Source organism: Juglans microcarpa x Juglans regia, chromosome 3S (assembly GCF_004785595.1).
Source record: "Juglans microcarpa x Juglans regia isolate MS1-56 chromosome 3S, Jm3101_v1.0, whole genome shotgun sequence".
Taxonomy (NCBI): Eukaryota; Viridiplantae; Streptophyta; class Magnoliopsida; order Fagales; family Juglandaceae; genus Juglans; species Juglans microcarpa x Juglans regia.
Window position 1 is genome coordinate 24,444,760 of NC_054599.1, and position 11,632 is coordinate 24,456,391.

General features: G+C 35.2%; 2 protein-coding genes and 1 non-coding gene across 4 annotated transcripts; all 3 read left to right on the forward strand.

Moving 5' to 3' along the window:
• Window positions 1-1,678: 1,678 nt before the first annotated feature.
• Window positions 1,679-6,197, forward strand: LOC121258344 (glucan endo-1,3-beta-glucosidase 7). Its single transcript, XM_041159845.1, has 5 exons — window positions 1,679-1,912; window positions 2,138-2,802; window positions 4,924-5,247; window positions 5,406-5,688; window positions 5,811-6,197. Exons 1-5 carry the CDS (start codon window positions 1,852-1,854, stop codon window positions 5,846-5,848), a joined length of 1,371 nt encoding a protein of 456 aa, XP_041015779.1. The 5' UTR covers window positions 1,679-1,851; the 3' UTR covers window positions 5,849-6,197.
• Window positions 6,198-7,052: 855 nt separating this feature from the next.
• On the forward strand, window positions 7,053-7,124 carry TRNAE-UUC. Its single transcript has one exon. It is a non-coding gene; the product is annotated as a tRNA-Glu (tRNA).
• LOC121258359 (guanine nucleotide-binding protein subunit beta-2-like) lies at window positions 7,073-11,617 on the forward strand. Of its 2 annotated transcripts, none has more exons than XM_041159865.1 (7): window positions 7,073-7,304; window positions 7,466-8,169; window positions 8,285-8,379; window positions 8,885-9,309; window positions 10,257-10,614; window positions 10,822-10,935; window positions 11,437-11,617. In XM_041159865.1, exons 2-7 carry the CDS (start codon window positions 8,064-8,066, stop codon window positions 11,470-11,472), a joined length of 1,134 nt encoding a protein of 377 aa, XP_041015799.1. In that variant the 5' UTR covers window positions 7,073-7,304; window positions 7,466-8,063; the 3' UTR covers window positions 11,473-11,617. The 2 variants fall into 2 exon arrangements, with proteins under 2 accessions (XP_041015799.1, XP_041015797.1); XM_041159863.1 differs by having other exon boundaries at window positions 7,495-8,169.
• The last annotated feature ends 15 nt before the right edge of the window (window positions 11,618-11,632 follow it).

Below are 11,632 nucleotides of genomic sequence, written 5' to 3' on the forward strand. Positions count from 1 at the left end.
TGCATAACAATAAATAAATATTTGGAAAGCACATAAAAATAATTTTCACCAAATTAAAATCATAGAAATAAACTTACTAAAAATCCAACCAATTTTAAAATAAGAGGATAAATTTTTGAACAATCAAAAATAATCCTTCAGTAAAAATACACTGAAATACGGGGTGTTACAGCTAATCTCTGATCCCAGCTCAAACTCCTATCCGGCCAGACATTTAGCCACGATTTCCTTGCAGCCACTCACCCAATTGGTGTGAAGAAGACGAGATGTTTTCATTTCGCGAGACAGAGAACCTTCTTCATTTTTATTTTTGTTTTCTTCATTTTTTCATTTGTTTTTTTTTTAAATTGAAAACGCTAGGTCAGCGTCAGTACGTGATTTGGTGCAATACAATTTGGTGTGTCATACCACTTGTACCTAGCAGAATTGTTAATCAAAACTTCAACTTTTAATTAAATTTTAAATTTGACAATAATTAGACCATTACCAATATTCTAACGCAAGTAGCTTTTCGTCTTTTTACATTTGGATCAAGTAACAGTTACAAGATAAACAAATAAGGTTCACTCCAATATATGAAAGACTTTACGGTTTTGACTCAGATTTTGGTGAAGGTCCATGACGCATATGCTTTTGGCAAAGAGAGGTGAGGTTGTGAACACATCTTTGATAACCTAACAGATGCAACCTAACCGTCACAATTAACCTCTTAAAAGCATTATCACTAGATTATATAAATGTAAATGTAAATTTACATAATATAACATAATTTTATATTTTATTATTTCACTCAAAACTTATTCTCATATTGGATAATTTATTTATTAGTCAAAATAATAATAAAATATTATAAATTTAATAATAATTTTTTTAAAAACTTTTTTCTATTATTTTTTTTTCTAAATTAAGAGTTATATGGAAATACATTAGTACAAGTGCAGAATAATATTTTTAGAGTGCATCAAATACATTCTAAATATTTAATACAATATTATTAAAAAAAACACATATGTTTATTATATTTTTACCTAAAAAACACACATTAATTTTTTTTTTCATTTCTAGCTCAAATCCCAGCTTTGGGAGCACTAAAACAAAGCACAAAAAAAAAAAAAAAAAAAAAAAATCCTAAATATGAAAGATTGAACCCAACAATAATAGGCAAAAAATAAAAAAAAAAACTTTAAAACAAAATAAATGGTACAAAAGAAAAGGAAATGAACGAAATAAGAAATGGATAAATGATACAGAAGAAAAATAAAGAAAATAACAAGAATCTGAAAATATTTTTTAATTAATTTGATCTATTTACATTGACCATCAAATATAATCATAAATTTTAAATTACTGTAGCTAAAAGTAATATTCTTTTAAAATTGTATAATCTAATATAGAATATTTTTAAGATCTATTAACTAGACTCTTCGTTGGATTTACGTTTGCGAAATTCAAGCAGGATGCGCTTACAATTTAATTTATGTATCATTATTTTTACTCACCAAAAATTAATAGAACTTTGCCTACCTTTTTCCCTTTGTTGTGCACGGACAGAAGGAGATTGGCAGAGACAGATCCCTGTTTTCCAGTCCTATCCCTGAAGAATTTACAGTGGGAAAACACTCGGGTCCCACGCGACGAGTACTCCAGCTAAGGTACTTGAAGAATTTGAAAGTTTTTTCATCTCTACTCCTAAGTCCTACCGTTATATATAATTCCCCATTGCACGTTTCCTCTCCTTGCTTATCACTTATCAGTTTTCGCTTTCTCTTCACTACTTTCTATCTTTGGATCTGTGATTAATAACATCTTTTCAGACACTGCTACAAAACTGAGTGCTTGTTTGCCGCTGCCATGGCAGCCCTTTTACCCTCTTTCTTTCTCTCCCTCTTCATCTCCGCTTTCATCTTGGCAGGTTCGTTGTCTTGTTCTTTCTCACACTCTCACACGCGTACAGTTAAGTTTGCTGCATTTTCATTTTGGGTTTCTTGAATTCCGTACTCTGTAATTTCAAATTTTTATGGAAACTCGAGAATTTTGATTTCAGTAAAAATAACTTGGGGGTATTTGTATCAGAATGATTGCTGGAAAGCTGAAAACTGAAAAGGTCTTTTAATTTACGTGTCTTTCCGAGTTACAGATTCCCAGTCATTCATCGGCGTCAACTACGGCCAAATCGCCGACAACCTTCCACCACCGGAGGCCACCGCGAGTCTCCTCAAGTCCACTTCGATCGGAAAAGTCAGGCTCTATGGCGCCGACCCCTCCATCATCAAGGCCCTCGCCAACACCGGAATCGGCATCGTCATCGGCACCGCCAACGGCGACATCCCGGCGCTGGCGTCCGATCCCAACTCGGCGATCCAGTGGGTGAACTCGAACGTCGTACCGTACTACCCGTCGAGCAAAATCATCCTCATCACCGTCGGCAACGAGGTCATAACCTCCATGGACCAGGGCTTGATTTCTCAGCTCCTTCCCGCCATGAAGAATATCCAAAACGCTCTCAACTCGGTCTCGCTGGGTGGAAAGGTGAAGGTCTCGTCAGTTCACTCCATGGCCGTGTTATCTCAATCGGACCCGCCCTCGTCCGGATCATTCAGTCCCGGTTTCCAGGACGCGCTCAAGGGCTTGTTGGAGTTCCAGAGGGATAATGGCTCCCCCTTTGCCATCAACCCTTACCCCTTCTTCGCCTACCAGAGCGATTCCAGGCCTGAAACGCTCGCGTTTTGCCTGTTCCAGCCCAACGCGGGACGAGTCGACTCGGGAAATGGGATAAAGTACATGAACATGTTCGATGCGCAGGTGAGTTTTCACTGTTCTGTTCCCATCCATGTATTTTGACTGCCAGTTTATTTGATTTTTTTTAATTAATATTAAAAGAAGTTAAAGTGAAATTGTGTGTTTTTTTTTTCAAGGAAATGCTTTTCCCAGGCCACCGAATTTTTTCAAGGAAATGCTTTTCCCAGGCCACTAAGAAAGTTTTTTTAAATGAATATGTGATTTTTTTAAAAGGTGTCTAAATAATTTAAAATGAAAATAAAAGTAAAATTTTTTTAACTGATCTGTAGAGGCTAAAAATCTTCCGTGGACGTAGCAAGGGCTTTTTTAAATATTTAAAAAGAGGAATTTTATGGCGAGTCATTATTTATTTTTATATTCTATATTTTGGTGAGGTTTGAATAATAAATTAAGATAAAATGAATTAAGATGAAAGTTAAAAATTAAATAAAATATTATTTTTTAATATTATTAGTATTTTAAAATTTAAAAAAGTTAAATTTTTTATTATATTTTATATAAAAATTTGAAAAAATTATAATGATTAAATGAGATGAATTGAAATCATCTTTGAATCCAAATCCAACTAGGTGTCGTTTGGATAGTGAGTTAAGATGAGATGAAATGAAATAATTTAAATGAGTTGAATAGAATATTATTATAATATTATTTTTTAATATTATTATTATTTTGAGATTTGAAAAAATTGAATTGTTTATTATATGTTGTGTGAAAATTTGAAAAAATTGTAATGATAAAATAAGATGTGTTGAAATTATTTTTTTTTTTCATAAAATATAAGGGTATTTTTTAAAAGTGTGGGATGAAATAGTAAATAGTGAGCTACGAGAGAATTTTTCATTTAAAAAACCTTAAAAAAAAAAGTGAATTAGCTGTCAGCCGTAAGAACTGAGCTGCCGCGTGTCATTGTCCAATACCAAATATATAAGTTTTGTGCAAGTAGTTTGTAAGGTGGATAAGAAAAAAAATGATTTTTTCATAATATTTTATAATAGGATTATTTTTTTTAGAGTAACGTTAGATATAAATTTTAAATAGATAAATTTTATATAAATTTTTTATAAAATAATAAATTCTACTAATAAATAATAATTTATTTTATACTCTTTTTAAAGTGAAGTCTACTTTTTTACAAAAGCTTGTATGAGATTTGTTTATTTGGAACTTGTATAAATTATTTTTCTTTTTTTTTATAGACGGTTCAAAACTTGTACATTTAAGATTTGTATTTATTATTATTATTTTTTACTTAATTAACGTTACTCTATTCTTATTTATTTATTTTTGTTTAATAGTATGTCCATGTCTGCTAGGTAAAGAGGCTAGTGAACGTTATTTTGATTTCAGCATTTTGATTCAAATATTTTTTTATATAAGTTAAAAAAAAATGATTTGTGTGGATTTCAAAGTTGACAATTCTAAATATTGTCCGTAAATTATAAATAGTAGAAAGTTTTAAAATACTAAAATTATAAGAAAATATGATTCATGAAAGCGAAAACGGGGGAGAGTTGAGAGGTTGAGGTGCACCCTGATGTAATTGCTGACAGGCTTTGACGTTACAGTAATGGGAAATCAAGTCTTTCCCATATTTCAATAATATATATAATTAAGTTGCTGAAGAATGGATTATTGGGATAAAACTCGATGGCTCTAAAGATTCCAACACAATTATGGGACAAAGTCATCAAATGGTGCGGCCCTCTGACACTAGAGTTGTCCAGCGCACTAATGGCAGTGTCCCAACTCCCAACTCTTTGTACAGTTGCCGTCACTCTGATGATAACATAAATTGAGGGGCTCTTGAGACCACTCATATGGCTAGTAAATTTACTGTAATAAAAACGAGTATTTATGATAAATTATTTACAATGAGAATGATTGTTTATGATTAAAATAAACTAATTTTAATAAGAAATAAGTGGCCACAAATAATGAGTTTTCTGGTACTCTACATGTTTCTGTTGGTATTCCAGTTATTTTCTTCTCTCCTTCTCACACTACTGTCTAAACTTTCCATATGAATGTGAATAATGGTAGAATCTCTATTTTTTGCATCGAAGTCCTTAATTAGTCCTTGAAAGCATATTGATTTTATATGTCAATAATTCTGACATTGTGCAGGTAGATGCTGTGCGGTCTGCTTTGAATGCAATGGGATTCAAGGACATTGAGATTTTGATTGCTGAGACGGGTTGGCCGTACAGTGGGGACAGCAATGAAGTCGGACCCAGTGTTGAGAATGCAAGGGCCTACAATGGGAACTTGATTGCACACCTTAGATCGATGGCTGGGACTCCTCTAATGCCTGGAAAATCTGTGGATACATATATCTTTGCACTCTATGATGAGAATTTAAAACCAGGACCAGGCTCTGAACGAGCATTTGGACTTTTCAAGCCTGATCTTACCATGACCTATGATGTTGGTCTTTCAAAGAGTAGCCAGGTGAGACCATTAATCGTATCAGTTTCTGAAGGCCTGGTGATTTTGTTTATGGTAAATTTATACGAAGAAGGAACTTGTATTTTGCAATTGAGTGGCATGTTAGTCAGCATTGTATTTCTCATAACATTGCTTTGATTTTTGTCTGTCCTGATTATCAGACTCCATCAACAAACCCAGCAATTCCATCGCCTAAGCCGACAGTATCGGGCTGGTGCCTTCCTAAGGGTGGGGTTTCTGATGCACAACTGCAGGCAAATCTTGACTATGCCTGTGGCCATGGTATTGATTGTAGCTCGATCCAACCGGGAGGCGCCTGCTTTGAACCAAACACTGTATCATCACATGCTGCTTATGCCATGAATCTCTATTACCAAACTGTTGGAAAGAATCCAATTAACTGCGACTTTTCACAAACGGCAACTGTCACATCCAAAAATCCAAGTAAGATTGCTTCTATTCAGTTGCTACTTGCCTTTATGTCTGTCTTTTCTTCTACCTTTTTTTTTTTTTTTTAATATTTGGTAATTAAAATCTGTTCTTCTTATAAATTCTCTTGAGTGTAGGTTACAATGCTTGCATTTATCCTGGTGGGAGTACCTGAAAGGAAGCGTAATCTCATTAGATATTAAGAATATAAATTATTTTTGGTGGTCCAATAAACAATATTCGAGTGTGACTTTTTCCTACGACGTCGTCTATCTTGTAATTTGTAAAGGACTTTGATGTATTCGAGACTGTACGTAGTTCTCTGTGTCTGTGCATGGGACGCACTGTTTGATCTTTTATCTGATCGATGGAGTAGTGAATCTCATAAAGTCAGTAGCTGTAGGGCAATACTTTATGCCATGATCAGCGCTACGAATGTTTCTAGACCTACAATAATTTTGTATGTCCATATTCGCGCAGTGTTTCAAAACCTTCAATAATTTCAAACGGCCATATTCGAGGGACACAACCTGTATCCCTTTTTTTTTTTTTTTTTTTAAGGCTAGGCGAAAGAAAAGATGAAGAGTAGCCTTAGCATCTGTTCTTATCTTTTTCTTTTGATATTTCGATTCATCTGACTGTGACTTGACTGTAAAGCCCACATGGTCTGTCCAGACGATGTTCATCTGCGAGATCAGGGATCTCTCTCTCTCTCTCTCTCTAACAACGTCATAAATTAATTTCGATAGGCTGCAACAACGTTTAAAAATGAGTTCGGTACGGTTTAATAATCCCTTCAATTAACTGCCAGAGATGAAAATAGAAAAGATTAAGGTAAAGGTAAATGCGTCTTGTTTCATCTATGTCTACCTAATCTCCCAATCAGTTCCTTACCGTTGCCAATGACAATTAGTGCTTGGGAATAATGTTTTAAATTTCGTTTGGGTCCTGATTTAAGTGCTAGAACCGAATATTTTGAAATCGGTGTATTCTAACATACCGTCAAGATTAATTATATATTATCTATAAATATTCATATGTATATATAAACTAAAAACTAATATAATAAATATACATGAAATAATCATTTGTTTTAAGTGAACTTTATCTTTTTTTTAAAAAAATATGCGAGAATTACATATTCCATAACTTTATTTGACATTTTCTATTTTTTAATATAAATTTGAGAACGGAGAGAGATAAATAGATAAAATGCATCTACGATATTTTATTCTTTTGTAAATTTTTAAGACCGTGACGAAAAAAAAAAAAAAAAAATACTTATATAGGCAAGTGACATTTTTCATGTCTGAGATTCTGATTGGGTTGAAGGGACTGTATCTACCTTTAAAATGTAGATATTAATAAAATGACATAAATCCGTTGTCGTCCAGCGGTTAGGATATCTGGCTTTCACCCAGGAGACCCGGGTTCGATTCCCGGCAACGGAATTTTGCCATTTTCATCTGTTTTCTTTGTTGGTTAGCTGCTTAACCTCCAAATCTTTTTAAAGCGCTGTTGGCTGGTTCCCATTTGAATGGAGGGGGAAAATGGAGACGAAAACATTAATTTTGGACTCATTTTTCAGAAAATGATGCTCTTCCTACTCCTACATCTTTTAATAATTGATAGTTTTTCTTGACTTCATCAACCACCCACTACACCACCTCTACATGAATCCCATATTAATCTCCTTTCATTTCATATGTTTGAATGATTTGAAAGGCAATATCCTTCTCCATTATCGTATTATAAAAAATAAAAATAAAAATTATCCTATACTAAACACTAGGCTACACAAAACATTTGCACCGGCAACAGACAGCAACAGCGGAGAAGACATTGGACAACAGCAGCTTTACCTTCGGAACTAAGGTGGTAGGAAAATCTTTCTTAGGTTACCCGGTCCCATGGAGTGGCAGAGGCAGAGCAACAACGAAAGGGACAGCGTGTCCACTAACAAAGTGCTCAGCACGTCGAACCCGGCAGACTTCAGTCCACCACTTTCTCTGCTGACTGCCATCTGAGAATTAATGATCATCGATCGGACTCTATCATCTGTCTCTCCTTCTCAGCTCCCTCCCTCCCTCCCTCTGTAGTTTGTAGTAATAATTATCCTCCGAGAAGTAACAACGCTTTTAAGTTTAATTCTTAGTTCTTAATCTTTACAAGCACTTTCTCTGTACTCAAATCAAAACCTTAAATCCGGCTCCTCCTACCAATCGAAGCCCTAACGTGGCTCAGAATTCAGAACCTCTCCTGGATTCAGTTTTTTCATCACTCAAACGAACGCTACGCTAGGGCTTTCAATTACTCCAATCGTCTAATGCCCCCCCGTTTTCTGTTCAGAGCTAACTGTAACGAATAGCCTTTTTATTTTTTATCAAATAATGTCCGTTGCCGAGCTCAAAGACCGCCACGTGGCTGCCACGGAGACTGTGAACGCTCTCAGGGAGCGCCTTAAGCAGAAACGGCTCTCTCTGCTCGACACCGATGGTATTTCGGATCTTGGATTTTCTTTAATATTTATTACTATTTTCTGTTTTGGGGTTCGGATTTTTGGTTTTCGGTGTTTCTCAGATCTGCCTGGTTTTGGTGGCGAATGTCGCAGTTGCGGGTTATGCGATATCGAAGAGTCGGACCTCGGTCAGCTTCGGACCCACCGATCTGGTCTGCTGTAGAACACTTCAGGGTCATACAGGCAAGGTATATTCATATTCATATCCATATGCATATGCATATGCATATTGTTTTCGTATGCCTCTTTCGCTGAAAAATGGCGATTACATTTATACCGGAAGTAGTTTGAATTTTGATTTTATTTAGGAATTGAACTTCTTCATTATAAAATTTCGGAAGTGTTTTTTTTTAAGAATGAAAATAAGTGGTCAAAATGGGAAGCATGCTTTAAATATTGACAAGCACAAATTGAGATATTTCTACATGGATTGGGCTGCCCAGCAGAATCTAGACTCAAGGATGTAACAATCTACCTGTTAATTTGCAAATTTTGAATATCGTAACACATAAAACGTTTCAGAATCTATTTGTATTAAACAATCAATATTGCCTGTTTAAGAGAACTACAAAAAAAATAAACCAATGAATTCTCTCTCTCTCTCTCTCTCTCTCTCTCTCTCAGATTGCTATCATTGCGATGCCACTTCAAGAATATGGGTTCAAAGAATTTATTATCATAAAAAATTTGCAGGTGTATTCACTGGATTGGACTCCTGAGAAGAATCGAATTGTCAGTGCATCTCAAGACGGTCGGTTGATAGTGTGGAATGCTTTAACAAGCCAGAAGACTCATGCAATAAAGCTGCCTTGTGCATGGGTCATGACTTGTGCTTTCTCACCATCTGGTCAATCTGTTGCCTGTGGTGGTCTTGATAGTGTATGCTCTATCTTTAACCTTAATTCCCCCATGGACAAGGATGGCAATTTACCAATGTCAAAAATGCTTAGTGGGCATAAGGGGTATGTTTCATCCTGTCAATATGTTCCAGATGAGGAAACTCGCTTAATCACCAGTTCTGGTGATCACACGTGTGTTTTGTGGGATATTACTACAGGCCTTAGAATTTCTCTTTTCGGAGGTGAATTTCAGTCTGGACACACTGCAGATGTACTAAGGTATAGGTGATTTTGAAACTGCAGTCAAACTAATTTAGGTTCCCTTCCTCTTCTTGAACGAGATAGCGTTCTATAGTAGTTTAGATATCTCGTTTGAAAGTTGAGACATCTTTATAAGTTGATTTCTTCGTAAATTGAACTCAAGCTGATTTTGTTTCATGTCAAGAGAATTTACTATGTGGATTTTTTGATATAGAATTTTGTAGTTCACAATTTTTTGGGACTGCTCCAATTCAGTTCTTCTGAAGATAAATAACCAAAAGTTACAGAATCCTCATTGGAGGGCTGGGCTCATTTACTCTCTGTATGTATTTTTCCCAGAAGATTTTGATATCTACTTGGGGTGCATTTGAATGTAAGGATTTAAAATCAAGGGAGGATAGCTTTCTTTGTAATGAATTCCAACAATACATGGAGGTTTAGATACAAAAAGAGGGGCTATTTTATAAATCACTTGTTTTATGACTTCCAACAACATTTACACGTAATCATTTCAAATTCACATATTGGTAATGCTTTGTCAACGAATCTCATGAATACCGAAAACAGTAGTACTTTCATGCATCATTCATGTCATTTGAACTTATAAATATAAAACATTCTTTTCAAATGCTTCCCTCTAAATGAGTCATTGGTGAATACTTGTATATGTAGTTATATGGTGGGTCCTATGACCTCCATGTTAGCTGATGCTGCTGGAATTTTTTCCCCTTTTCTTTTTATTGATAGAATTGCAAGACTGCATCCATATTTTTTATGTTATTGTTCAAGTCTTGCCAATGGTCTTTGGACCAAGTGTTATCTCCTCCCCCGTTATACCAAAGGAGGAGAAGGTGCTGAGTTGGGTTACTTCCATAATGAGCGTGAGTATTAAGTTGTGTTTGCTGACCAAAATATGCCACTGTTCAATTTTTTATTTGAACTTATATACTTTTTTGCATTCTCAGTGTCTCGATTAATGGATCAAACTCAAGAATGTTTGTATCTGGTTCCTGTGATGCAACTGCCTGTTTGTGGGACACTCGTGTTGCAAGCCGAGCGGTGCGAACATTTCATGGACATGAGGGAGATGTTAATACTGTAAAATTCTTTCCAGATGGCAATAGATTTGGAACAGGCTCAGATGATGGAACTTGCAGGTTATTTGATATAAGAACAGGGCACCAACTCCAAGTATACCATCAGCAGAACAATGATAATGATGTCCCTCATGTGACCTCCATTGCATTCTCTATATCAGGAAGACTTCTCTTTGCCGGATATTCAAATGGTGATTGTTATGTTTGGGACACGTTATTGGCAACGGTATTGTACTTATTTTTTACTGAACTGTTACTTTGTAGTTCAGTTTCAAATTAGAGAGCTCATATTTTTACCTTAGGATAAAGGTAATAAAATAAAATAAAATGCTTCATTGGTGCTTATGTGTGGGTCTATGAGAGTGTGAAATCAAATGGATCTGGCATGGCATGTTAATAATTGAAATGGATCTAATCAGTCATTTTGTGGTAGGTGGTTTTGAACTTGGGATCACTCCAGAACTCACATGAGGCCCGGATAAGCTGTTTGGGTTTATCAGCTGATGGAAGTGCGTTATGTACAGGAAGTTGGGATGCAAACCTAAAGGTTAGTCTATGTCTATGTCTAGACCTGGACCATGTTATTTTATTCACATGAAATCATGTCAGAGAAATTCTAACTTTTTTCGTAGACTTGTTTCCTATGTATTGTCGATCTCGTTGGCTCAGCACCGGGGAAAATTAAGTGAAGTGTCAACCCGTGTTGTACATGTTGGACCTGTAGATTTTAGTTCAAATACCATATTTGACGAGTTTAACAAGTATTTGAAATATCCAGTGTTAACAGATTGTTCAATATTTCAATTTTGAGAAATGTGTGTATAGCTCTATGCTACATGAAATTTTAAGAGTCAGTAACTTCCATGAATGTTTTATTTACCATGAAAATAAAATAATACATACTAATTTATCTCTGTACTATATAGATCGGTCATTCCAGTTTTGGGTGGTTGTTTTGCGGCTTTCCTTCCGTTTAAGACGGAGTACTTACATTTTAGTAAACTTCGCTGCCAATAAATTTGAGGTTTGTTTCCTTCTTCACTCACAGATATGGGCTTTTGGAGGGCATAGGACGGTAATCTGAAGCATTGGAAGAGAAAAGGACCACGCTTCTCATAATACTGCATCCTTGGTAAAAACTAAAATGCTTTTAAATTCCCTAGTTTGTTGTAATTTGGAAAACTGAGAATCTGAATATTAGAGAGAGAAAAAAAAAATATTTCTATTGAGCTGGAGGGACTGGT